The 24,637-nt window shown below is 51.8% G+C and overlaps 2 protein-coding genes across 6 annotated transcripts in view; one reads left to right on the top strand and one right to left on the bottom strand.

Annotated features, from left to right (window-relative positions):
• LOC144950057 (uncharacterized) overlaps positions 1 to 6,140 on the bottom strand; it is a 132,367-nt gene extending 126,227 nt beyond the window's left edge. For all 4 annotated transcript variants that reach the window (XM_078880042.1, XM_078880043.1, XM_078880044.1 and 1 more), the window contains exons 1-2: positions 5,916 to 6,140; positions 4,219 to 4,276 (exon numbers count right to left, since the gene is read on the bottom strand). In XM_078880042.1, the coding sequence (XP_078736168.1) occupies positions 4,219 to 4,276; positions 5,916 to 5,929 (72 nt within the window). In that variant the 5' untranslated portion in view covers positions 5,930 to 6,140. The remainder of the gene's footprint in view (positions 1 to 4,218; positions 4,277 to 5,915) is intronic.
• A 5,574-nt stretch (positions 6,141 to 11,714) lies between these two features.
• The window catches only part of LOC144950056 (uncharacterized), a 95,510-nt gene continuing 82,587 nt past the window's right edge, over positions 11,715 to 24,637 (top strand). For both annotated transcript variants that reach the window (XR_013640341.1, XM_078880040.1), the window contains exon 1: positions 11,715 to 11,951. Coding sequence is in view for 1 of the 2 variants with exons in the window: in XM_078880040.1 (XP_078736166.1) it covers positions 11,874 to 11,951 (78 nt within the window). In the remaining variant the exon portion in view is untranslated. The remainder of the gene's footprint in view (positions 11,952 to 24,637) is intronic.

Here is a 24,637-nt window from a genome sequence, read left to right as displayed (position 1 = left end):
CATATGGCGATTTAACCCCGCCTCGCCTCCAACTCCCCAGCGATTCGACACGATAATTCGTCATGATTGAGGGGTGACGGACTCGAGTTAAGAATAGTTTGCTTTTGGTCTTGTTTCATTGTTTCATTTGTACTCATTCAAACATATTTCGTTCCGTCTCATTGATTACATTCACCGACATGTAACATTGACATATCGGTGTGTTTTGTTGTTATTGTTGTTTAAACACATTCCGCGTAAGTTGAATCCCCGATCCCGTTGCATCTGAAATGCCAAGCTGCACTCAGACTGGTCGCTGATTGGATGTGCGATCACCGGGGCTTGCCAGGTGTTGTAGGCGTGAGGCTGCGCAGTGGCCCGGATGTGGCAGAAGTGCTGAGAGGGTTCGACTCCACGATGCACACAGACTCACGATCTTTACTTGATCCTGGCTAAATCCAATGAGCTATGAAGTGCTTTTTCACAGATGTCAAACAAGTGGTCCAACCCACTCCGCTCTGCTTACCTTCCCCTTGAATGCTGTTAAGCTCCCGTTTTACAGAATTGGCCAAACATCCCAACCAGCGCACAGACATCTCTTGGAAAAAAGTAACCTTACAGGATTTCCTGCAAAAATTAAAGTATTTTATTCTCTTACATTATTACATAAGTGGTATTAGCAAATCGTCAGTTATATATATATATATAAATGTTCACACACGATTTGACACGTGTGTACAGTGTGTATGTGAAACTTCTTTCATCCCGTACGTAGCCAACCGTGCTAATCGGAAGGACAACAAACTAAACACAAAAAGCAGTTTTACAGAAATTATTTTCAATCTGGATGATTTAAAAGTGCAAAGCTCCAGTGCCTTCCTAATATCGGAAGGAAGAGCGTTCCAGACGGCCAGCAGAAGCGCATCTGAAAGCGCCACGCGATGTGGTGACCGCCGTTTTTGTTCGATGGGCAGACAAAAGCCGCTGCTGCTGCTGTGAGGATGACCACAGTTCGCGTGATCGCCGTTTATGCCCCTTGACGAGATCAGCGAGCTACTGTATTGCGGTTCATTTGTGGCAAACACTTTGTGTGTAACGAGTGATCAGACTGTGATCACAAGAACGTATTTTCATCAACGCGTCGCCACGTGGCCAATATTCAAACGCGTCGCGAATCGCCATTCTACGCGGAACATCGCAGCGACCGAACGAACCGCGGCGACACTGAGCAGCAACGTGGGCAATCAGAGAGAGGGGGGGGGGCTATCCCTGCCCCCCCCCCCCTCTTGGTCCAATACGCGGCCAACGGCGCCTCCGGTGAGTGGCACGGATTTCACGGTGGCACGGAATTCACGGTGGCACCACGTGGGCAGGCGGTGGCCTATCGCGGTTTCCACGGCGTGGACAACGTGTTGTTATTATAACAACGTGTTGTTAGTAACCCGTTTTGGCGAGACGGCGACGACTACGGTGGAAGCTGGATATAAGCACACCCCGTGGGAGCAGCGTGAGCTGTGCTTATATCCATCACCAGTAGCCCCAGTAGCGTGCTTGGACCTGACATTGCCCTTTGCCTTTCACCACCAGCGTAATGTAAGCTCGTGTTGCTTATATCAGAACGGTGCTTCTATGGAGTGCTTATATCAAGCTTTTGCTGTAAGTCAGTCAAAATTCAAGTGCTCGTATCCATTGGCGGCCATTTACCCGCAGTGGAAATTCCACATTTCCATGGTTCGCGTTTTTTTTATTATCAAACCCCACGTAGATGATGGAACGGACTGATCTCATCTGGCATTTAAAACTCAGCTCTCACAGTGCGAGTCTGGCACTTTCACCAGGGCGATACCTTCACCAGGGGCGGCTTTGTCAGGCGGAGACCCTTGCAAATTCAGCTTTGTAATTGTTATGAGAGCAGGAAGAGGCTACTTATTGACAGAAGCGGAATATATTGTCCATTTGTCCATATTTCCGTCTATCCATCTGACTGACTGTCGATCCGCTTACATCTTAAGACAATGCTCTTAGAAAGGATTTAAAACGAACAGAGCAAGATTGGCAAAGAGGTACGTGAAATGTTTTTTCAATAAAAAAATATATAAAACGTTATCTTGCTGCGTTCCAGCACACGCAAAAAGACAAAGTCAAAGATCTCCCGTGTAGCTTTAACAGACTGTCGTGGAAAGTGCTGTTAGCGAGTAGTAACTGTGAAGGCCGGCACGGCACACGAGGGAATGGCCTGCCAGCACCACGCCCGGCCGCCTTTGTCTCCCTAGTGCCGATGTTTACAAAATGCACCAGCTATTATTTTGAGGTTGAGTCGACCTAGAGGAGGCCCAGGACCGGTTGGAATAATCGTTGCTGGTATTGGTGGGCGTGAGTGGGAGCTGGAATCGAACTCGGGTCGCCGGGTTCGCGGCGCGGCGCGCTAACAGCTAGCCACACACACACGCACACACACGCACACACACACACACGTACACACACACGCACGCACCCACACACGCATACACACACGCATACACACACGCACACACACACGCACACACACGCACACACACACGCGCGCACACACACACGCACACACCCACACGCTGAAAGAATCACAGTCGGCGCTATTAAATATTTGTGAACGCATTGGGCGGCGGTGCTCGTGCGAAGAGGACCGCGTCAGTTTCCATAACATGCGAGGCAAGCAAGCAAGAACCCCCCCCACCAACAACAACAAACTCTTCCGTAAATGATTCCTCCCTTCATCAGCCACATCCTGACAGACGGAAGGGCATTCAGCAGAAGGCGTCGTAAACGCGCACGTGGAGAGAGAGAGAGAGATGGGGGGGGGGTGATGGAGAGATACCGAAGCCAGGACTCCAGAGGCTTTCAAGATCGGGCGGTGAGGGTGTGGCAACTGCCCCCGTCGTCGGCTCCTTCTTCACCAACTACCAGTTACGTCGGAGAGCGAAAAATAAATCGGAGATGAAAAACAAATAAATAACGCGCGGCACAAAAAACACGGCTCCGTAAATACGCCGTGGATCGCGTCTCGGTGTCCACCTCGCACCTGCAGGCTGCCTTTGCATCGTCGAATTTTATACCGAGGCAACGAATCGCCCTTTGTGGAGCAACCTCTTACACAGCGTGCGTTGCCCTGTTGCGGAACAGTGCGCAAGTAACATCAGTTTCAAGGACAATGCATAAATTGTCAGAGTATTGTTTTTTGTTTGCATTTGACTGCAAGTATTGTGGTTAATGTTAACATGATTCCTTGCAAAAGGCGTCAGTTTTGTTGCCAGAAAAAGGGCAAAACCCTATTAGTATAGTGCGCAAGTAACCCGTCACCTCCGATGAGCACGGTTGGCTACGTACGGTGCTAAAGAAGTTTAACACACGTACAGATGTGTCACCGGGTTCCCCTTCAAGGGTCGGTATTCGGTAACCACGACGCAGAGCGCACTAGAGTGTGAGTCACGATATGTGACATAATTCAGAAGCTGACGTTCAAATTGAAATGGTACTGCACCTCAAAACACTGAACAGATCGCATGGAAACACCATCATCACCATGGATATACCGTCATCACCATGGATATACCGTTATCACCATGGATACCATCATCATCATGGATACACCGTCATCACCATGGATACACCGTTATCACCATGGATACCACCATCATCATGGATACACCGTCATCACCATGGATACACCGTCATCACCATGGATACCATCATCATCATGGATACACCACCATCATGATGGATACCCCATCATCACCATGGATACCATCATCACCATGGATACACCACCATCATGATGGATACATCATCATCACCATCGCTGCGTAGGTAAAGGTGTGACACAAACGTATACAGGGGGACTGAGCCCAAACTAGTAACTTACCTACACAGGAACAGTGAAAGACATCACGAGAATACCTTTATACAGCGCCTTTCATCTTCAAAGAGTGCCACATGGGGGATGGGGGATGGGTAAAGAGGTCGTTCAATGAAGAAAGCAAAGGCTTTCCGAATTATGAACTGCTATTAGGCTGTGCTTAAAGGTCCCAATCGAACCGGACTCATTGACAGCCTTTGACAGAGAGTTCCACAGTCCATAGCACGTGATGGGTGAGGCACATCCCATGGTTCCTTGGGATTTGACTCGCACCTTGAGCCTGATCTTGAACTTAACCCTGACCCCAAATGTATGGATCGTGTACGGTTGATAATGACAGTACTCACAGCGTCCACAGAATGCATCACCATGGCCAGCACCATCGCCAACGCCACCAGCAGTCGCCTGCGCGGGGAGCGAACACGCAGCACGCACCTCGCATGAATGCAAGACAGAGAGCACGTGCCACTTATCGATGCAGAGCGGGACATGCTGTCATACCACATGTCAACACAGGAAACACACAGACACACAGCACGTGCCGAGTATCGACGAAGGTTGCATTCAGTACGTGCCAGGCATCGATACCAAACGCAGCGCGTACCCACGCGTCAATGCAGGACAACGGAGATACGCCTACAAAACGCACTTGCGCATAACACATATCGATACAGAACACGGAGCATATACCAAAGCGGGATACGCAGAAGACATTTCACATGTCAGTGTAGGACACAACACATACCACAAACCAATACAGAGCATCGCGAATACCACATCTCGGTACAGAGACACAAAGTACGCACAGACCACATGTGAATACAGGACACAGCATGTGCCACACACGAATCAATACAGGCCAAACAGGATAGGCATGAAGTTGTAATCGACAGCAAAACAGGATCTGGGATCAACGTTGCACATTCATTACCCACAGACCAACGACCATCTACGCGGGGCACAGCAGATGCATCAGTAGAGGAAATTCTGCCCATAACGTAGATATGACACACGGCAGATGAAATGTATGTCGCGTGAATACACTCACGTACTCACGGAGGACACACAACACAGGTAGACAGAGGAGACACTTCGAGCACGTGTCAACTCGCTTCCACAGCAGACACGCATAATGCGTATACATATGCACATAGTACATACAGTACTTATATAAATTCTGTAATGTTGATATGCATGAAGGATAAAACAATATATAACTTGTACTGATATATTGCACTCATACAGGGCATCCAGTACATGGGTCAATGCAGGACACGGTACAGTATATATAGACTGTATCCCAATAGAGAACACACACACACAGGACATACGCATGACCGTATTGATATGGAGCACATCGCATGGCATAATGCATAGTCACATGACAGTGAATGTATTGAATACACAAACTGAGGCCGTAGTCACGGCTGCCCCCCCCCCCGCACACAGACCTCATCTTCTGGCCCACAATCTTCTAAGGCGTGCACGTGGGGAGGAGGATGAGGAGTGGCGGTGATGACTGCAATTGATTTGGGGACGGTAGGAATGAGCGATGTGGTGGTGGTGATGATGATGATGTCTGTGCATCGATACAGCAGCAGAGGTTTGAATTGTTGATGAAGATTATGTCTTAAGTCGAGTGGGAGGAGTTGGTGATTAAGATAATGAAGTTGATGGTGATGATTGATAGCCGGGCCTACTTCTGACGTATAAGATGATGATGATGATGATTAACAGTAAGTTTTGATGATGGTGGTGATATTACAAATCTTGCAGGATAGTTTTGCTGCTGCTTATGATGACGATGATCATGACGAGCGCGGCTGATTATATATGTCGAGTACAATATGAAGAGATGATGATGATAATTAGCATAAGAAAGTTTGCTACTGCTGCTGATTATAAATAAAGTATTATAAGAGGGTCTGGTGATGAATATCTGTTAAGAAAGTTTGATGATGCTTATCGGTTTAGGAGATTCGCTGCTGCTGATGACGATGACGACGACGACGATGATACTGTCGGTGCTGACGATTCTGCTCACCTTGCATCTCCCATACCGACTCCGCGATGGACCTGATCCAAAGTGGCACAAAGTCGGAACTTCCGAAAAATGACAAAATAAATAAAATAAAGCAAGGGCCCCTTGGGCTCGCTCGGCTCGCGGGGATTAAACCCCGAGGCTCGAAGAGGCTCACGCACGGCGCTCACGATCACCACCACCACCAACTCCACTCACACCCCGCGCCGCCAGGGAGGGGATGAGGAGGAGGAGGGAGGGAGGCTGGTTGCGGAGGAGAGAGGGGAGAGTGAGGTGGTGCCAGCGTGCACACACGCGGGCTCGGAGCGGGGATGGGGTTGGTTGAGGGCGGTTCATCCGAGGCGCCGCCTCTCCCCTCAGCAGAAGCGCTCCCTCGCTCCCTCGATCGCTCCCTCGCTCCCTCGCTCGCTCCCGGCAGACCGAACACCGAGTTCGACCCCGGGCAAGCGCTCGCTGTGCCGCGCACTCATAGCACGCGAATTATAACAACAACAACAACGACACATTGACAGGTAGATACTAAGTGGCGGTGACGTCACCGCGGAGCTTGTGCCACGTGAAGTGTCGAAGGGCCGCTGTTTTGACAGGAGGAGGTCACGGGACAGACCCAGGTGCCATGTGTTGACGGAGGTGACCGGCAGATGCACCACCTGTGCTCCCCGTTGTGTCAACGAGTGGAAGCGCCCGACCATCCGCTCGTTGTTGTGAGCGTTGCTCATCCGCCCTCGGTTGTTGTTGGAGGGCGACTGCCTCCAACTGCCCAGCAGCAGCAGCAGTGTCCTTCACGAGCCTCCTCCTCCACAGAGGCCGATCTTGACACCGCTGGTATCGGTTTAGCAATCAGTGCGTTACCTCTTCTTAAAAATTTGGGACCACCAGGTCATCGTTCCAGTCCGGTGGAACCCGTTCTGTGGACCACCAGATGGTCGTAATGATGTCAAATAGGGCAATCTTGATTTGAAGCTTTCGTGACTGCAGGAATCCAATCTCTTTGGTTCTTTCGGTAAAGTCACGTAGGTAGAAAAATAAAATAAAATAAAAAATAATATATCACGACGTTTCTATCGCAACACAGGCGGTCGTCCTCAGGCGGAAAAAATAACCCAGCAGTGGAACTGCTGAACCAGGAAGAAACTCAGCGAGAGAGCCGTTATAACAAGAGGTTATATATGTGGCGAAGGGCAAGCAGGCGGGGTCTGAGCTGGAAAGGAATCCCATCCCCGCACGCAAGCACGTCAGTTGTGTCAATGGGGGGGGGGGATTAGGGAGCCTGCAGCATACAATCGCCAACCTACCTCAGTAGTTGGCGTGGGAGGTCAACTCTTTCCAACACTTTAAAAGAGTCTCATGCCCTGCATCGCTGTTTGCACTTCCACAAAACAGATGGCGCATTAAGCCGGGCCACTTGCAGAGAGCGGCGATTTCTTCCGATATTTGAGGCACAGCAGCCCCAGCGGGCGTGAGCCGCCCCCTTGACCTTGCCCCGCGGTGCTGTTGGAGCTGAGGGGGTCAGAGGTCGGGCGGTTATTGGTGTGGTGATAAAATCGTTTTTTTTTCCGATTTAATTAATGTGAAGCGGTATGAGACAGGTGCATGTTCGATAGCTTAATTTGATTCATTACTGTTACGTGGGACATACACGTACGTACCTAGGATTTGCACGGTTGGCTACGTACGGTGCGAAAGAAGTGCAAACGCACGTACGTACGGCCGTACACGCGTCCACGTGATTCCGATGCCGAAGAACTCTGTGTCACGTGGGACGGGTTCGGCGGACTCCCACGGGCGCGAAGAAGGCTCACGTCCTCTTTGGTTATTTCGGTAAAGTCACGTAAAAAATTAATAAAATGATAATAGAACACGACGTTTCGATTGGAACACAAGCAACCGTCATCAGGTAAGAATGAATGAGACAACCAAACACAGTAAACTTGGAAATATAATGCAATACATCACAGAGAGAGTAGTCTAGCACAAACAGGGCTCGCGAACTTCGCTACCGCATTGGAACGGTGGAGATTGGTCATCGATGGTTGTCCGTGGTGCAGATCGCCAACGACTGTTTTGCTGAAATTGTTGCGATTAAGTTTTTTGTGTTCGTTTTGTTTCGTGTCCGTGGCACGCCACGAGACGGGGAGTCGAGTCTCGAGCAAGAGGTTCTTCTTCTGTGGGTGCGAGATGCCCTTTCTGAGAACCAAAGTTGCTGCAGGCTGCGGTGAAGGTGTAAGCACCGAGCTGGTCGTGAATGTCACGCGTGAAAACTGATCATGGGAAAGGGAAGGGAGCAGAGAAAAAAAGATGGGAAACAATATTAACGGGATGGAACAGGCATGGAAGCACAATAGCCAAGGGAGGTGAAGGATGAAGACAGCTTTAAGTTGAGGGTGGCTTTTTTCCCTCCCTCAAAAAAGATTACCGGGAAAGGGCAGGGAAGCCGGCACGGAAATCCGCAAGACAGAGAAAGCATGAGCAGCAGGAAGTCAGGGAGCATCGCCGGTGGTACATATGTTCATGGTGGTGGTGAGTATATTGATAATGATGGTGGTGAGCATCTTATATATGAGTATATTAGTGGTGGTGGTGAGTATATTCGTTTTGGTGGTATGTTAATGATGGTGGTGAGGTGTTGGTGGATGTGTTTTTATACCAGTGGGAGTAAACCGGAGCACCGGGAGAAACCCCGCGCGCGCGAGGGGGAAACGCTCTATCCCCGTACAGATGGAACCAGGTGGATATTAGTTCACTTGCTGTGCTGCCTTTATATACAAATATTGCCCTATAGCCTGCATAGACCATCGGGGCAAGTGCTGTTCGAGTGTAGCACGAATATAAAGACGAAAGCGTGGTGTGGCTACTATCATGCCCGGCCGCCTTTGTCTTTACAGCGCTGAAGTTTACACACCGCACCAGGTTCTCATTTCAGATCAGACTCGCTCAAGTGCGGCAGCGGGACTGCGGGATGGTGACGACGTGGAGAGTCCTTCATCCAGCAGTGGATAGATCAGGGCTGCTGCTGTTGGTGATGTATGATTAAAGTGTAAATCCTCTCTTAAAGCCTCACCTCTTCGCCACTGCCAATTGTCTTCCTCTTCCCTCCCCCCGCCCCTCCATGTAACCCCCCACCCTTTCATAACGCTGTGGTGACGAGATGTTAACTACCTCGCCTGGTATACAGGAGGTCGTGGGTTCGATCCCGACCCTGACGCCTGCTGCTGTATATTTGGAGTTTGCGTATCTCTTATTATCATCATCACGGTGGCTATGAGATGTTAACTACCTCGCCTGATGTACAGGAGGTCGTCGGTTCGATCCCGACCTTGACGCCTGCTGCTGTATATTTGGAGTTTGCGTCTCTCTCCCCGCGGTCGAGTTATTTTTCTCCGGGTCCTCCGGGTTTTACCCTTCACATTAAGAATCAACATCACCACGCGTTTCCAGTATTTGGCCGCTATAAATGTCCCACGCGACCAGCCCACACTTCGTTGAGCTGTCATTTGTGATGTCCAGGTCGCTTCTGAAAAAGAGTTACACAGCTCAGTGGGCCGTACCTGGTAAAATATAAATAGTTTCTAGTTTGAGTTTATAACCCCCACGCACACCTCCATCCTGGTCACCCATTCCCCATCCCTTGCACACCCCCGTCATCTAAACAATGTATTTGTTTATACAGTTGTTTGATTATGTTCAGCGCCACGATCAAAGGTGTTGATGAAATATAAAGTAAGGCCATGCTACTAAAATGTGTTTATTGTTCACCTACATCTGACATTGCCAATCCACTGCTCAGATGCGGGCCTCTCAATATCGTGCCAGCCACGGTGATTGTTTGACCATACTTCACCACGCTGGACAGTGCGGGTTGGTGAACATATCGGTGCAGATATAATTTGCCACTGATGCTAGCCGTGACGAGGAATCGAACTCGGGTTTCTTTGGTTCGTAGCGCGGCGCTCGAACTCCCGTGTGCCACGCCGCTCTAAAACCCCACAAATCCTACCACGTGATATCATCATCAGCAGCAGACATGCTCGATACACTGCTGGAGGAAGACGTCCTCCTCCCTCCCTCCCCGCTCCAAAACCTATCGTCACCCCCTCGCCATCCTGCGTTGTGACAATCACCCCAGCACCATACACGTCGCAAGCGCTCAACTGCCGTGGCTGCCGCTCCGCAAGCGCGATGAATATTATTTTCTGTGTTCGTACCCTGCTGCAATCAGAGCGATGATACCGCCTCTAGCGTCTGCTGTTGGTCACTTCGCCGTACTTGACACGGAAAATTCAGAAAGCGGCCACTGCCGTCAGATGGATTTAGCCTTGTCAGCCCTTGTCCGTGGCAGCGAGGTGACCAGGAGCTCAGCAGCAATGTTGTCAATCGTTTCTTCATTGCACAGCTTACACCGAAACCCATCGACTCGGATGTGTTTTGCACGAGAGCACCGAGCAAAATATAATGGATCGTGCGCGTGCGATGACGCAGGTCCGTGATCCATCACCTGACCGTCGGGGTTAGTGGATCACTGATATGATCACATGCGTCTGTAGGGCAGGGGGCTGTTCGCAGGCAGCAGTACAGCAAGTAGCTAGCAGTACAGCAAGTAGAGTGGTTATTTCTACAGGCTGGTATTATAGAACGAGTCAATCTCTATGCCTAGCGATGCTGATTGTTCACAAAGTGGCACACGTGTTATCGACGTCCGATCCGCATGTACACAGCACGCAACATCACAGCCAGTGCCCTGTACACGTGAGGCATGCACCCTTTATTTAAACCAGGGAACCCAAGGTCCCAATACCGTGCACGTAAAAATAAAATCGCATGTCTAATAACATCAGCCTGGGAAAGGAAGCGACCGATAATAGTGACATTACCACTGTGACACCACTCATCATGATGGGCGAACACGTGAATTCTGAAACACAATAATTTCGTATTTTATTTGCGCAGGAAAGTCTCACCGAGCCTTAAGAGTTCTATATATACTGTATGTGTGTATTTCTTTTTGCCTCCACGATGAGAGGTTGGATGTTTGGCAACGCCATGAATCTTTGGTAGTTTCCACGCGCACAAAACTCACGCACACACACGCGGCGTGAAGTGTCAGATCTCTCAAATCCCTTTCGACTGGCTGTTAGAGAGGGTTCCTTGTAAGCGTGCAGGCTTGGCCAATGCCCATCATAAGCAATTGTAAAAAAACGATGTATAGCCTTTTAACAGACTGTTATTGCAAGTGCTGTTTGCGAGTAGCACCTATGGAGGCCGGCACGGCAAACGAGGGCGTGGATGGACAACACCACGCCCGGCCGCCTTTGTCTCTCCAGTGGCGATGTTTACTACGCATCACACCAGGTACTCATTTGAGGCCGAGTCGACCTAGGAGAGGCCCAGGACCGGTTTCAGATAATCGTCACCGGTGTTGGCCGTGAGCGGGAATGAACCCGGGTCACTACACCACACAGACAACAACACACAACACACACACAACAACACAACACACGCGCGCGCACCACGGCGCAACACCCATTCTGAACACGGGCGCCGAGCCTTGTTCACAGCCCCTGTGGATGCCAAGTCACCCCCCTCCACCCACCCCCGCTGCGCTGCGCGACAGTCCGTGGGCCGAGTGCGCGCACTGCGTTCCGAGGACACGTGGAGCCGCGCTCGCTGACCCTGCCTCCCTCCCATCCCTGGCGGACACCTCCTCCCCTCCTCCCTCCCTCCCTACCCCCGCTCCTCTCGGAGCCGCCCTTCCCTCCCCTCCACCCCCGCCACCCCCGCCACCCCTTCCCCCCCCCCAGTTCATCCCGGAGCCGTCCACCCTGGCCGCCTGTCTGCCTCCTCGCTTTGTGCATCGCTCCGTCCGCCCCCTGCGCGCGTCCATCGGCCGTCGTCCGTCCGAGAGGCGTCCATCCCTTGGAGCCCCTCCGCTCCCGGGCGCCCCGCGCTCGATTCCGCGCGGCCATGCGGCCATCGGGCGCGCTTCAGGCGCCGTTGGTGCTGCTCGTTCTTCTCGCCCTGTTACGCGACTGCCTTGGCAAGGTGAGGGATATATCTCCCCCACCACCCACCCACCCGCCCGCCCCACCCTTCCTCACCCTCCAGGGTCCCAGGTCCCCTCTCTCGCCCAGGTTCTCCCTTTGCCTGCGAGTCGTGCAACCCAGATTTGCGTGCGTCGTGTCTCTTGAATCGTCTCGTGGGTCACCCCGTGGGTCGCGTGTCAAACCGTCATTGTCGTGTCCTCTGCAACATCTCTCCCGTGCGTTCCGGGGACCAGGTCTCCTGCAGGGCTTTGCTCTCCCGTGTCAGATGTCGTTGCCCTGTCCCAGGCCCCCCCCCTTCCCATTCCGCTTGCCTCTTCCGCATCGCGTCCTTGTTAACTCCTGTTGCTGCTCATCACCACCACCTCTGGACTCGATCTCCCACCGCAGCCTGCCAGAATCTCGTCTCGTTCTAACTGCCCTTGGAGCAGGGATCATTCAGACCTTGCACGGAACCCCGAGACCAGTTCCACTTGCCCTGGGACCCTGAGATGCACGTCTCTGGATTCCCCGAGCTCGTGTTAATTGCACGTGTTGGCGACAAACGCGCCGCTGGTGATGAATGCGGCTGTTGTGGCGTTGCGCTGTGGGGGAGCGGTGGCGCAGCGGTTAGCGCTACGCTGCGTTACGAACCCAGCGACTCGGGTTCGATTCCCGCACACGGCCAACACCGGTGATGATTGTCTGAAACCGGTCCTGGGCATCCCCTAGGTCGACTCAGCCTCAAATGAGTACCCGGTGCGATGCGTAAACATCGTCACTGGGGAGACAAAGGCGGCCGGGCGTGGTGTTGTCCGCCCACCCCCTCGTGTGCCGTGCTGGCCTTCATAGGTGCTACTCGCTAACAGCACTTGCTCCAACAGTCCGTTAAGGCTACACGGGGGAACCTTTGTCTTTGCTGTGTATCATTGCGCTGTGCGTGGCGCTGTGTGTGTAATACGTGTGTGTATAATACGTGTGTGTATGTGTATGTAAACATACGTGTGTGTATGTGTGTAATACGTGTGTGTATGTGTGTAATACGTGTGTATGTAATACGTGTGTGTGTATGTAATACGTGTGTGTATGTGTGTAATACGTGTGTGTGTATGTAAATATGTGTGTATGTGTGTGTAATACGTGTGTGTATGTGTGTAATACGTGTGTATGTAATACGTGTGTGTATGTGTGTGTGTAATACGTGTGTGTGTATGTAAATATGTGTGTATGTGTGTGTAATACGTGTGTGTATGTGTGTAATACGTGTGTATATAATACGTGTGTGTATGTGTGTGTGTAATACGTGTGTGTGTATGTAAATATGTGTGTATGTGTGTGTAATACGTGTGTGTATGTGTGTGTAATACGTGTGTGTGTATGTGTGTAATACGTGTGTATATAATACGTGTGTGTATGTGTGTGTGTAATACGTGTGTGTGTATGTAAATATGTGTGTATGTGTGTGTAATACGTGTGTGTATGTGTGTGTAATACGTGTGTGTATGTGTGTGTAATACGTGTGTGTGTATGTAAATATGTGTGTATGTGTGTGTAATACGCTGTGTAGGTGCTCGCTAACAGCACTTGCCCTTACAGTCTGTTAAGGCTATACGGGGAATCTTTGTATGTGTGTGTATGTAAATACGTGTGTAATATGTGTGTTTGTGTAATACGTGTGTGTATGTGTGTGTATATCTGTGTGTAATACGTGTGTGTGTGTGTGTGTATGTAAATACGTGTGCATGTGTGTGTAATACGTGTGTGTATGTGTGTGTGTATGTGTGTGTGTGTAACATGCGCTCTACATTATTATGTCCGTGCGCGTTGCGTTCGACGCTTCGTGCATTTCGCGTTGCTGTTGGCGAGTTTCTGCGTGAAGTTGTGTGAACCTTGTTCGCATGGTGTGTACATGTTGTTTTAATTAACGTCATGGGCAGCTTGTGGAGTTGTGTGTGGGGTGCAGTGTTGTGGTTTCTGTTGTACGACCTCGCGTGCGTTTGTGTTGGCTCAGTGAGTGTGCTGGTGTCGACGATTGTGTCCGAGTTGTGTAAACGTGCGTATTTATATAAAAACGTACGTATGTGTCGTATACATTGAACGTATCCATATATAGATACGTTCAATGTATACGTGTGTGTGAATGTGTATATGTGTGTATTCATATGTATGTATGTAAACGTGTATGAATACATATACGCGTGTATGTAAACACGTGTGTATGTGTGTGTTTAAATACGTGTGTATGTGTGTGTAAAAACGTGTGTGTATGTGTGAGTGTGTTTAAATACGTGTGTATGTGTGTGTTTAAATACGTGTGTATGTGTGTGTAAATATGTGTGTGTATGTACGTAGGTGTGTGTGTAGATACGTGCGTGTGTCTAATTTCGTGTGTGTGTGTAAATAGATAGGTGTGTGTATGTGTGTGTGTGTGATGACGCGCGGCCGGGCGTGGTCCTGGCCACCCACCACCTCGAGTCCCGTACCCACCCTTCATAGATGCTCGCTAACAGCACTTGCCTCAAAAGTACGTGAAGGCTATACGGGGTGATCTTTGTCTTTGTATAACCGCATTCGCCCGCACCACTCGGCCACGCGTGTGTGGCGTGTACGTTGGTTGGCACGTGTCTGTGTGCACGCGTACGTCTTACACTCTATTGCATTGGCAGTGGATGAGCTGCGACACGTGTGGTTGTCATGCAGACGTCCGCGCACGTGTTCAACTCGTTCAGTACGACCGGTTTGAAGCGCTGTCGCGGATGGGTTAATTGGGCACCCTGAAACTCTGAATCTCTGCCACCCAGGGTTCGATTCCTCGCCAGGCCCCGTCTTCACCATTGACCAAATCGATCTGTGCGTGAGTCACCCTCTGTCGACGTTGGCTCGTGTCCCTGTTTGCGTTGTTCCGTTCTGTGATGTCTCTGCTATCGTAGCCCGGCGGTCTCCCTGCAGCCTCCATGTGCTCCCACCTCCATGTTTACAGCACCCCCACCCCCCGTTTAATCGAGCAGCTGCTGAATGAGGCCGCCGCGATGAATAATTGACCATACTTCACCACCCCGGTGCAGTGACCTCCTTGGTAAAGTTGTGATGAGTGCAGAGAAGTTTTGCTGCACCGCTCGAACGCCGCCTCCACTCCGCCTGTGTCTCGCACATTACCTGGACATCCATCTCCAAGCAGGCTCAACTCCCTCCTGCTTAGCTCCCGAGATGTTGCGAGGCCCGGGGCACACTGCGGTGGACTTGCTCTCTCATCACATCTCGGAAGCTAAGCAGGGCTCAGCCCGGATGACGTTCATAGACAGACGACCACCACCACCCACGCATTGCGCATGGGGGGTGTGGGTCACGTGGTCACGAAGCGAACCCAGTCGCTGTGCTCGCCTCTCTGCTCCGGCGTCGACGCCGCTTTGGTCAAATCACCCCCACGGGCGTCGAGGGGCACTCATCCAGCAGTGGAGTTGACACAAGGGTGCCGGTGCCTGTCAGAGATGTGGTCACGATGATGATGCTCACGTTCCAGCATTTATAGGATTAATTGAGTTGAACGAAACTGTGCAAAACGGGACCAGCAAGCACAACGACCCCGATGCACAGCGACCAATGCAAGTGAAACGTGTTCTGGGAGTGAATCGCGACACACCGAATCGTAGCGCTTCTTCCGATCACTGTCGGTGGATGCATTCGAATGACTGACTCTCCATACAGAGACCCACCCGAGTAGCCTCAGCAGACTGTTGGGTCAAGTGCTGTTTGCGAGCACCTATGAAAGGTCGGCACGGCACGCGAGGGGGTGGGTGGCCAGCACCACGCCCGACTCTCCACACACAGACACATGCAGACACAATATACATACACACACAGACACAATACACACACACAGACACACACAGACACAATGTCTACACACACAGACGCATACATACACAATATACACACACAGACACACACAGAACACACACAAACACAATATATGCACCCACAGACACACTATAAATACACACACACAGACACAATATACACATCCACACACAGACACATACAGACACAATATACACACACAGACACACACAGAACACACACAAACACAATATATGCACCCACAGACACACTATATATACACACACACAGACACAATATACACATACACACAATATATACACACACAGACACAATATCTACACACACACAGACACACAGCATTATCATGCCCGTGGCGTGAAAACACAATCTCGCGAACGTCGCCGTTACGCCGCTGCACAACTGAAATTCTCCAACAAACAAACAAGCCACACCAACAACACCAACAACACCAACAACACCAACAACACCAACAACACCAACTACACCAACAACACCAACAACACCAACCACACCAACAACACCAACAACACCAACAACACCAACCACACCAACAACACCAACCACACCAACAACACCAACAACACGACGCTAATCTACAGCAGGCTTCCAAGGTCACGCCGCGTTCTGTACTGCAGCCCATCGACACTTGTGCAACAACGCAGGCGACTCGGGATGGCGCGTTATGTTGTGCCTGTGGGCTGGGTGGTTGCTGCTGCTGTTGCTGCTGCTGCAGCTGGTATCGCTTTCCGTGAGACGCCGTTGCACAAGCGATGCCGCCGTGCGTCGACGCAGGGTGAACGCGAGCGAGAGAAATCGATTGTTGCGTCGCACGCAGGAGACAGCACGCACAGCGCAAAGGGAGCTCTTCTTTCTGAAGCCAAGCGCGACCGTTCCAGCCAGCTTCCTTGTAAGGTCAATTATCCTCTCGCTTGAAAAACAAACAGAAAACTTATAGCCGGGATTGAAGGGTTTCGTTGCCATTAATTTGTCGGGGCGAGATGACCCGCTGCCGCGTCGTACGAATCGTGCCCTTGTGAGGAATCGTTGCTTGACTTGACTCAATCTTCATCATCATCATCAGCAGCAGCATCCCTGATCAATCATCATCAGCCACGGTCAGAAATGTGTGGAGATTTTGGGAGGCTTTCATCTTGCGGTGGATTCACAATGGAAGAGAGCCATTTAGACGAGAGTGATTTAGATAGACAATCGAGATGCTTTTTTTCTGTAACAAGGAGTTGTTACACAGTATTTTAGGAATGCCTTACCTGCTGTGCAATTACACTGCGCGCATTCTTCAGCTGTTTATACGTGGGGGATTTGATGGATTACCTAAACCACTTTGAAAGAGTCGAGGTGTCAACTCTGGGGTTTTTGAAGGATGGCTTTTTTTGAAGCAGGTGTGATGACCGTGTTAACAGGATGGGTCAGAGAGTTGAACTGTAGCTTTGCAACTCGAGCGAGAGGGAGCCAGAGAGAGAGAGAGACCCCCCCCCTACAACATCTGGCCTTTGAATGCAGGTGCTAGGAATGTCATGGAAGGATGGGACAAGCAACTTGGACGTTCGTAATAAAACGACGAAGTAGTTAGGAAAAGGCTGCGTCCGGATGGTGGCCAGTTAACGCAACATTTCAATTTACACGATCTAACACCCAAAGAAACCTTTTATGATGGGAAATATTGGTCGCTAAAGCCGACTACGTGTTAAACTAGGAAGAGGAGGTTGTGATAGTTGGGACGGGTGGAGGGCAGAGGTCAGCTACGAAAGGGGAAGAGAGACCTAAAGCCAGACGGCTGGTTCCCACAGAAGAGCAGCAAGTGTGAGCACATCTTGGGAGCGCAGACGTCAACGTGAGGACGAGTTGCGGGCTCTGGCAGAAGGAAGGTGGCGACATTGAGGTGCGCGGTGGAATCAACAGCACGAGTCATTGATGACTCTGGAAGACGTTCCATGTTCACATGTTGTGGTTGGGTCTCCTCTCACATGGGGGCTGTGTTCGCAGTCTGTGCATTGCCGCGTGTGTGTGTGTCTACGTTTGTTGAACTTTCTTCGCACCGTGTGTCGCACACGGTGCTAATCGGAGGCGCGCGGGAGAAGGATGAAAAACTAAACACAAAAAAGCGCTTCTCAAGAAATGAGTTTTCAATCTAGATTCAAAAGTGCATAGCTCCAGTGGCTTTCTAATATCGGAAAGGAAGAGTGCTCACTGATGAACGATTGTGAGGGTGAATCCACCCCGCCGCCCATGTCACGGAGTCCTAAATCAGCCTGCGTGTGGCCTTGCGGGCGGCGAGCGAGCATTTGTCTCGGCGCCTTCACCACCAACTTTGCCCCGGATCCAGCCGCGGTGAAGTGCGGCCAAAATCACTCCCACGCCACTGGGTGGGGGGGGAGACCCCGACCCAGCAGCGACATCAATCCCACCCCCCTACTTTTCCGCGCTGGAGTTGACACCTCGCGTTCGACGTGTGGGGGGTGCGAGGGGGAGCGGGGGGGTGGCGTAGAGGAGTACAGGAGAAACTTGTGATGCAGAGCGACGGTTTATCATCATCCTCCGCGCGTTGGAAAAAACAACGCGGAGGAGTTGGAGTTGGAGGAGGAGGGGCACCCCGCGAGCCGAGGCCAAATAATCCACCAGCCGCGCGCTCGCCCGAGCTTCCGCCCCCCCCCTCCCTCCCTTGTTGCAGGGAGCACAAACAACGGCTGTGTTGCTCCGTCGGATCCGTCACGCCCTGGAAAGGGACACCTCGTGCTATGGGGCGGCGGCCCTCAACGAGCCGAGCGCTCCTCCTTCCGGGAGGCTTTGCGAGTCATCGTAGCGAAATAGCGAATGGGGCCACTTTGCATTGGGCGAGTAGAGGGGACCCTGGACAAAGTGCGACGCTTTGGTAATTCAGTGGCATTGGTTTACAAACGGGCCACACCCTGCCGATTCTTCTTCGTGTTGCTGATGTTGATGGAGAGCAACAATTCTCAATTGTACCCCGCGGTCGTTGAGCCGGACGATTGCGTCTGGAGTCGCAGAGTGGTGCATCATCACCATCATCATCGCCGCTGGCCTGACGATGCCTCCTCCTTCGCGTGATTGTGAATTCGGGCATCGAGGCCGCGCTCTGCGTTCCTTGGTCCTGTTCTGGGTGACCACGGTCGCGCACCGGAGAGTTTTTGGTTTTTCGTTGGTGGGTCGAGTGTCCGCATCTCCTGCTGCTGCTGCCCTGGTTTGTGGTTTAGCGTGGCCCATGAGCTTCGTGGGAGATCATACGCCAAGGAGACCTTCTGCATAATCTCCTAAACCCATCCCTGCATGTAATCTTCTCACATGCGTGGCTTTTTCGGGGCCCTCCAGTTTCCGCACACACGCCAAATGCTCGCGAAAGATTCCACAGTGGAGGTGTTCGCGGCTGCGCTGCACGCGCGGCTCACCGATGCGTCGTGCCGAGCGTGTTGCTCGGCACGACGCCCGACGTTTCGCTCCGACAACTTCTTCGGCCACGCGGATCGTAAGAAGCTCCCAGCACGCAGTGCGAAACGTGCGGGACACCGCGTGGCGGTACAGCCTGAAAACACATCGCAAGAGCTGCTGCCCGACTGATGACATCGGCCAAACATTCCCCAATGCAGGGGCCCTCCTTTGCGTTTGGGAATGTCGAGACTCGTCGAGGCTTTCCCGGGTAAATGATTGGAATTCTCAATTCCTGGGGGAGGGAGTGTGGGAGCGTGGGTCATCCCGGGGGCGCTGAAACGTGCGAGCGCACGCGGCTCGTTCCCACGCTCGCCACGGCTCGCTGGACGCGCTCGTCCGCCCGCTCGCTCCGACCACGTCCCACGATCGAACCCGAGCGCGGGGGTCAAAAAAACACGGCGACGACTCCACGAACCTCTCCGAGTGCTTTCGGCCTCGTCGGCTCCCTCGCATCCGATGGCCCTACCCCTTCTCCGACGGCGCACCTGTGCGTCTGCCCTCCGTGTCCCTGACAATCCCCTACGTTGGGACACAGGCGGAGAGACCGCTTCGATCCGTCGATTTAAATCAATCCGTACGGTTAGTGCGTGCCAATCGATCGCCGATTGTGCAATTTGTTTGCAATTCGGTGGCTAGGAGATGTTAACTACCTCGGCTGGTATGCAGGAGGTTCGTGGGTTCGATCCCGACCCTGACACCTGCTGTATATTTGGAGTTTGGGTGTCTCTCTCCCCGTGGTCTTGTGGATTTTTCTCCGGGTCCTCTAGTTTTTCTCTCAACATAAATAATCAACATCACGCGTTTAGAGTATTTGTCTTCTATAAATTTCCACGTGATGATAAGCCACCACGCTGAGCTACCATTGTGGCCATGTCGCTTCTTCAAAAGAGCCGTGTAACTCAGTGGGCCTTAGCTGGCAAAATAAAAAAAAAGTTTCGTTCACTTGCCCCTAGTGGCAGAGGCATGACCATTGATGACGATGCAACCGAAGATTCTCGAATCGAATCGCAGATGATGCGTTGCGTCGCAAGCGAGCGCTGCATTATTGCCTCGTCTACCAAAGTGCGAAAGTATCTCGCTCAGTAACCTGCTTGCTGTACTGTACTGACATTGGCCGACCATTGGCTGCACGCAGGGTCGTGCGCACACCACGATTCCTGAGCCCCATAAACCGGTACGTGAACGGCAGGAGGGTGGATTCACCGGTGTGGCTATCGCTGAGGCTCTCTGGTGTGCAGTGGCATAGCTTTCGGGTGTGCAGGCGGTGCAACTGCACAAGATGATGGGGAGGGGGGGCACAGGCGCCGGGCTGCAACGATTTGGACAGGAGACTCGCCCCAATTCATTCCTCTCGCTGGGGCCCCGCCAAGCGCGTCACCGCGCCACTGCCCACGTGACGTGGGCAGCCGCTGTCTGCGACAAACGTGGCAGAGGTCATGCGGTTTGTCGCGAGCGCAAAAGTCCAGACAGGGCCCTCCCCACCGCGCCATCCCCAACACCGCGCAGCCCCGTAACCCCCTCGGTGGTAATGGTGCGTTCAGTTTCGTTTGGCGAGATTGGCATCCGCCGTAAACTGTTAAACTCGAATAAAAATGTAATTGACTTCAGATGTTGCGCGGAGAGCTCACGCCCCGCGTGGAGTCGCGTTCTGGTGCTGCGAGAGTTGCGTGCGTGATGTAGGTGGTTTGTGTGCGCGCGTGTGTGTGTGTGTTTAACTTCGTCCGCACCATACATGGCCAGCCATGCTAATCGGAGGTGATGCGGTTAGCGCGCTGCGCTACGAACCCGGAAGCATGAGGTCCATTCCCGCTCACGGCCAACAATCGTGATAATTATCCGAACCTGTTCTGGGCCTCCCCTAGGGCGACTCAGCCACACATGATTACGTGGTGCAATGCGTAATTATCGCAACTAGGGAGACAAAGGTGGCCGGGCATGGTGCTGGCCACCCACCCCTTCGTGTGCCTTGCCGGTCTTCATAGGTGCTCGCTAACAATACTTGCCCCAACAGTATTTTTTAAGGTTATAAGGGGGATTTTTGTCTTTGTAGGTGGGTTGTGTGTGTGTGATGTAGACACACACACAATGTAGTTTTGAATGTTTTTGAACCCAGCCGATTTATTGTAAACATTTCATCTTCACCTCCCTTCAGTAATTCCCCGAAGTAGACTTTTTTTGCTCCGTGTTCCAGTTCTGTCGGTCAAACTTTTATATTATACGTAAAAAAAACCCCCCATCAATTTGTACCGCATCAATAAAATGAGTATGACATCTTACTAAGCCGACAGTGGTCATCACATGGAGAGACCATTCCTCGCCATGGGACCGTGGAATTTCCACATTTGGCTCAGCTCTCGGACGTGTGAGCGGAGAGAGAGAGAGAGGCGCGTTGACCCACGAGGGCAGAATCGATGTGCGTTTACAGTATTTGTCTGCTATGAATATTCACGTGATGAGAAGCACCTTCACTGAGCTATCATTTGTGGGTCAGGTCGCTTCTGAAAAAGAGCTACGTAACTCAGTGTGCCTAACCTGGTAAAATAAAATAAAAATAGCTTAGAAAAGAAATAACCGTGTGTGCCTGGGTCGCCAGTCTCGACGTGCATGACACCATCCCGACGTGTTCGGAATCAGAACATTTATTTTACACCGGAGGAATCCGATGAGCTACGAAGCTTTTTTGAGCCCCAGGCTGCCGATGACCGGCACTGGGGCATCTCCTCTCGGGGAAGTCATCCCGCGGTGCCGCTCCCGACTTGCCGAGCTCGCCACCGCAGCTCGTGCGGGAACAGCTGTTAGTCTGCCCGCGGCGCGTAGACATCACGTCGTCTGTGACGCCCCAGGTTTAAATATAGATCTTGGAACATCAACAAAAAAAGAAACCGACATCTTTATTTAGAACGTAGGCATTACGCGGCCGATGTTGAGTCATTTTCTTTGTTGCCGTTGAGACTTACAACATAAGGTTTTCCTCGCCAAATAATTGGCAAGATCGTGATTTTATGATCAGTTAATCTACATAACAACCAATGTTGCGTTTTTTTCTTTCACAGAGAGGTAGAGTCCTCGTTTTATTGACCCCAGAGGGATGATGGGCTTGAGTTGACCCTGACTGCGACTGAAACTGGTGGCGTTGGCATTGCGAGCCGCTCGTTGCAATGATGCCGCCACCCGCCCTGGATTTCCAACGTACCATTAAAATAAAAAAATTGACCTCCTGACCTCTTCTTGGCCAACCGATGCGGGCCCTCGTCACAGAGCGCTCGGCGGTTCACAGCTGCGTTCAATCCCGGCACAGGCTCGGAGCTCGGAAAAAAAAGTGAATTAGCTGCGATTGAACGCATATCGCAGAAGCTTCCAGCGTGGGGCGCGCGGGAGGGGGGGAAATAGCTTCGTTAACTGTTGCTGATTTGCGCAAAGGGTAGAGAACGCGGCGAGTGCGTTCCGTCACCCGTACCCGCTGGGGTCGTGGTAACCGGGAGGGAGTACGGCGGAACCCGCCGCTCCCCGTGATGAGGCCAGGCTGTGTTCTCACGCGACTCGCTCGCTCGCTCGCTGCCTGACGAAGACATCGCAGCGGTTCGAACGGAAAGTCGCGAGGAGTCTCGGGGCCGCCGGTTAAGAGGTTTAACGGTCACAATTCGATCGATACATCGGCGCGTATAAATAATAATATCTGTGCAATATATTGTCGGGTGGTGGAGGGGTTCATGACAAGAATGTTGGCATAAAAACTACAAACTATAGATCGTTGTATTGACTGCAATAGACCACGTGTTAGGTTAGGGAAGGAATGGGTCCAAAGATGTGAGGATTTGGGATGAAAGGATTTGTGACCACAGTTCGGCAGAGCCGTGTGGGGAGGTGGTGGCGATCATATTGTTGGTGTGTTTCCGTGACAACGATTCAGGTCATCCACGGTGTGCAGCACAGAGAAAGGTGGATAACAGTCAACATTATCCACCACACCCAGATGACTCCTTTTATCCGTGCAGAGGCTCGGATAATCTGGTGAATGGGATGAACATGCCACCGATCTCAGGATACTCCCCTTATGTGTGGAGAGGCTCTCACCTTCAGACGAATTGGTGTGCCCTGCCTTGTCGCTGCTAATGTATTTTCTGTGGCTGCCTCCACAGAGGCCGATGTTGACATCTTGACACCACAGGTACCATTCGTCATCACCTCCGCACATCAAAGCAAAACGCACAAAGACAAAGGAGACCCGTATAGCCTTTAAGATACTGTTCAGGCAAGTGCTGTTAGCGAGCACCTATGAAGGCCGGAACAAAGTGTCGGGTGGGTGGCCAGCACCACGGCCGGCCGGCCGCCTTTGTCTCCCTAGTGGTGATGAGGCTCAGTCGACCATGGGGAGGCCTCACACTGGTCCAGACAGTCGTCGCTGGTGTTGGTGGCCGTGAGCGAGAATCGAACTCGGGTCGCCGGGTGCACAGCGCGGCTCGTTAACCACTGCGCTACGAAACGCCCAGCACACACACACACGCACGCGCGCGCACACACTCACACACACATTGTCATCGCACAAAACAAGCAAACGTGTAACCGTTGAGGCTTTGTAGCTGTTCCGGCCATTGTGCATCTTCCCTCGGCCGAACAGAAAACAAAAAAGCTCACGGCATCCGGAGGATCGTTACTCCGGGAGAGATTCGACCCGCGGGAGGTCGGAGTGAAACGGGCGTCTGTGCCTCCGCGTTTGCTCTCCTCCTGTCGCTGGTGCTGCGATGGCATCGGGGTGGGATTCGCGCCCGGCGGATCTCACTCGCCCTGGAGCGGTGTTCAGTTAGCCGGCAGCTTCGTCGCAGCCTCGCCGATGACAACTCCAGCGGTGTTTTTTTTAAATCAAGCCTTAGTCTGTGGATTTAAATTCGTGATTAGGATAAATTGTCTACAATGCTGACTCTCGCTAACTCGTGACGCTGCGCGCCGCGTTCTTTAAGTTAGAATTTTTACTGTCAGTGCCTGAAATGAAATCCACAGGCGGAAGATTTGACAGCAACATTTTAACACCGCACGTTGCTTGAATCGCCTTCAGTAAGCGTCGGTGAACATAACGCAGAGGACTGCGCACACACGTGTGCTGTGTGCGCGGGCCTCATCGCAGGTGTCCGCCCTGAGTCAGTCGTGGAAATTCCACATTCCCATGGTAAGGGGCCAGAATGGGATGGCAAGAAAAACACCGAAACGGACAGAATTGATTCTCAAATTAAATCTTGAATCGTGATGTTCTATCGATCGCCTACCTCGGGTATGGTGGGAATCGTCGCAAATTGAGAAGTCCTATGCGTCGTCTAAGATGGCAACAGCTGCTGTACGTCCTATCACTGTGGGCACACAACTCACTTCGCGCGGGGCGATTGCCTG

The sequence above is a fragment of the Lampetra fluviatilis genome, chromosome 56, assembly GCF_964198595.1.
Source record: "Lampetra fluviatilis chromosome 56, kcLamFluv1.1, whole genome shotgun sequence".
NCBI classification, from domain to species: Eukaryota; Metazoa; Chordata; class Hyperoartia; order Petromyzontiformes; family Petromyzontidae; genus Lampetra; species Lampetra fluviatilis.
This window is presented reverse-complemented; position numbering and strand designations above follow the sequence as displayed.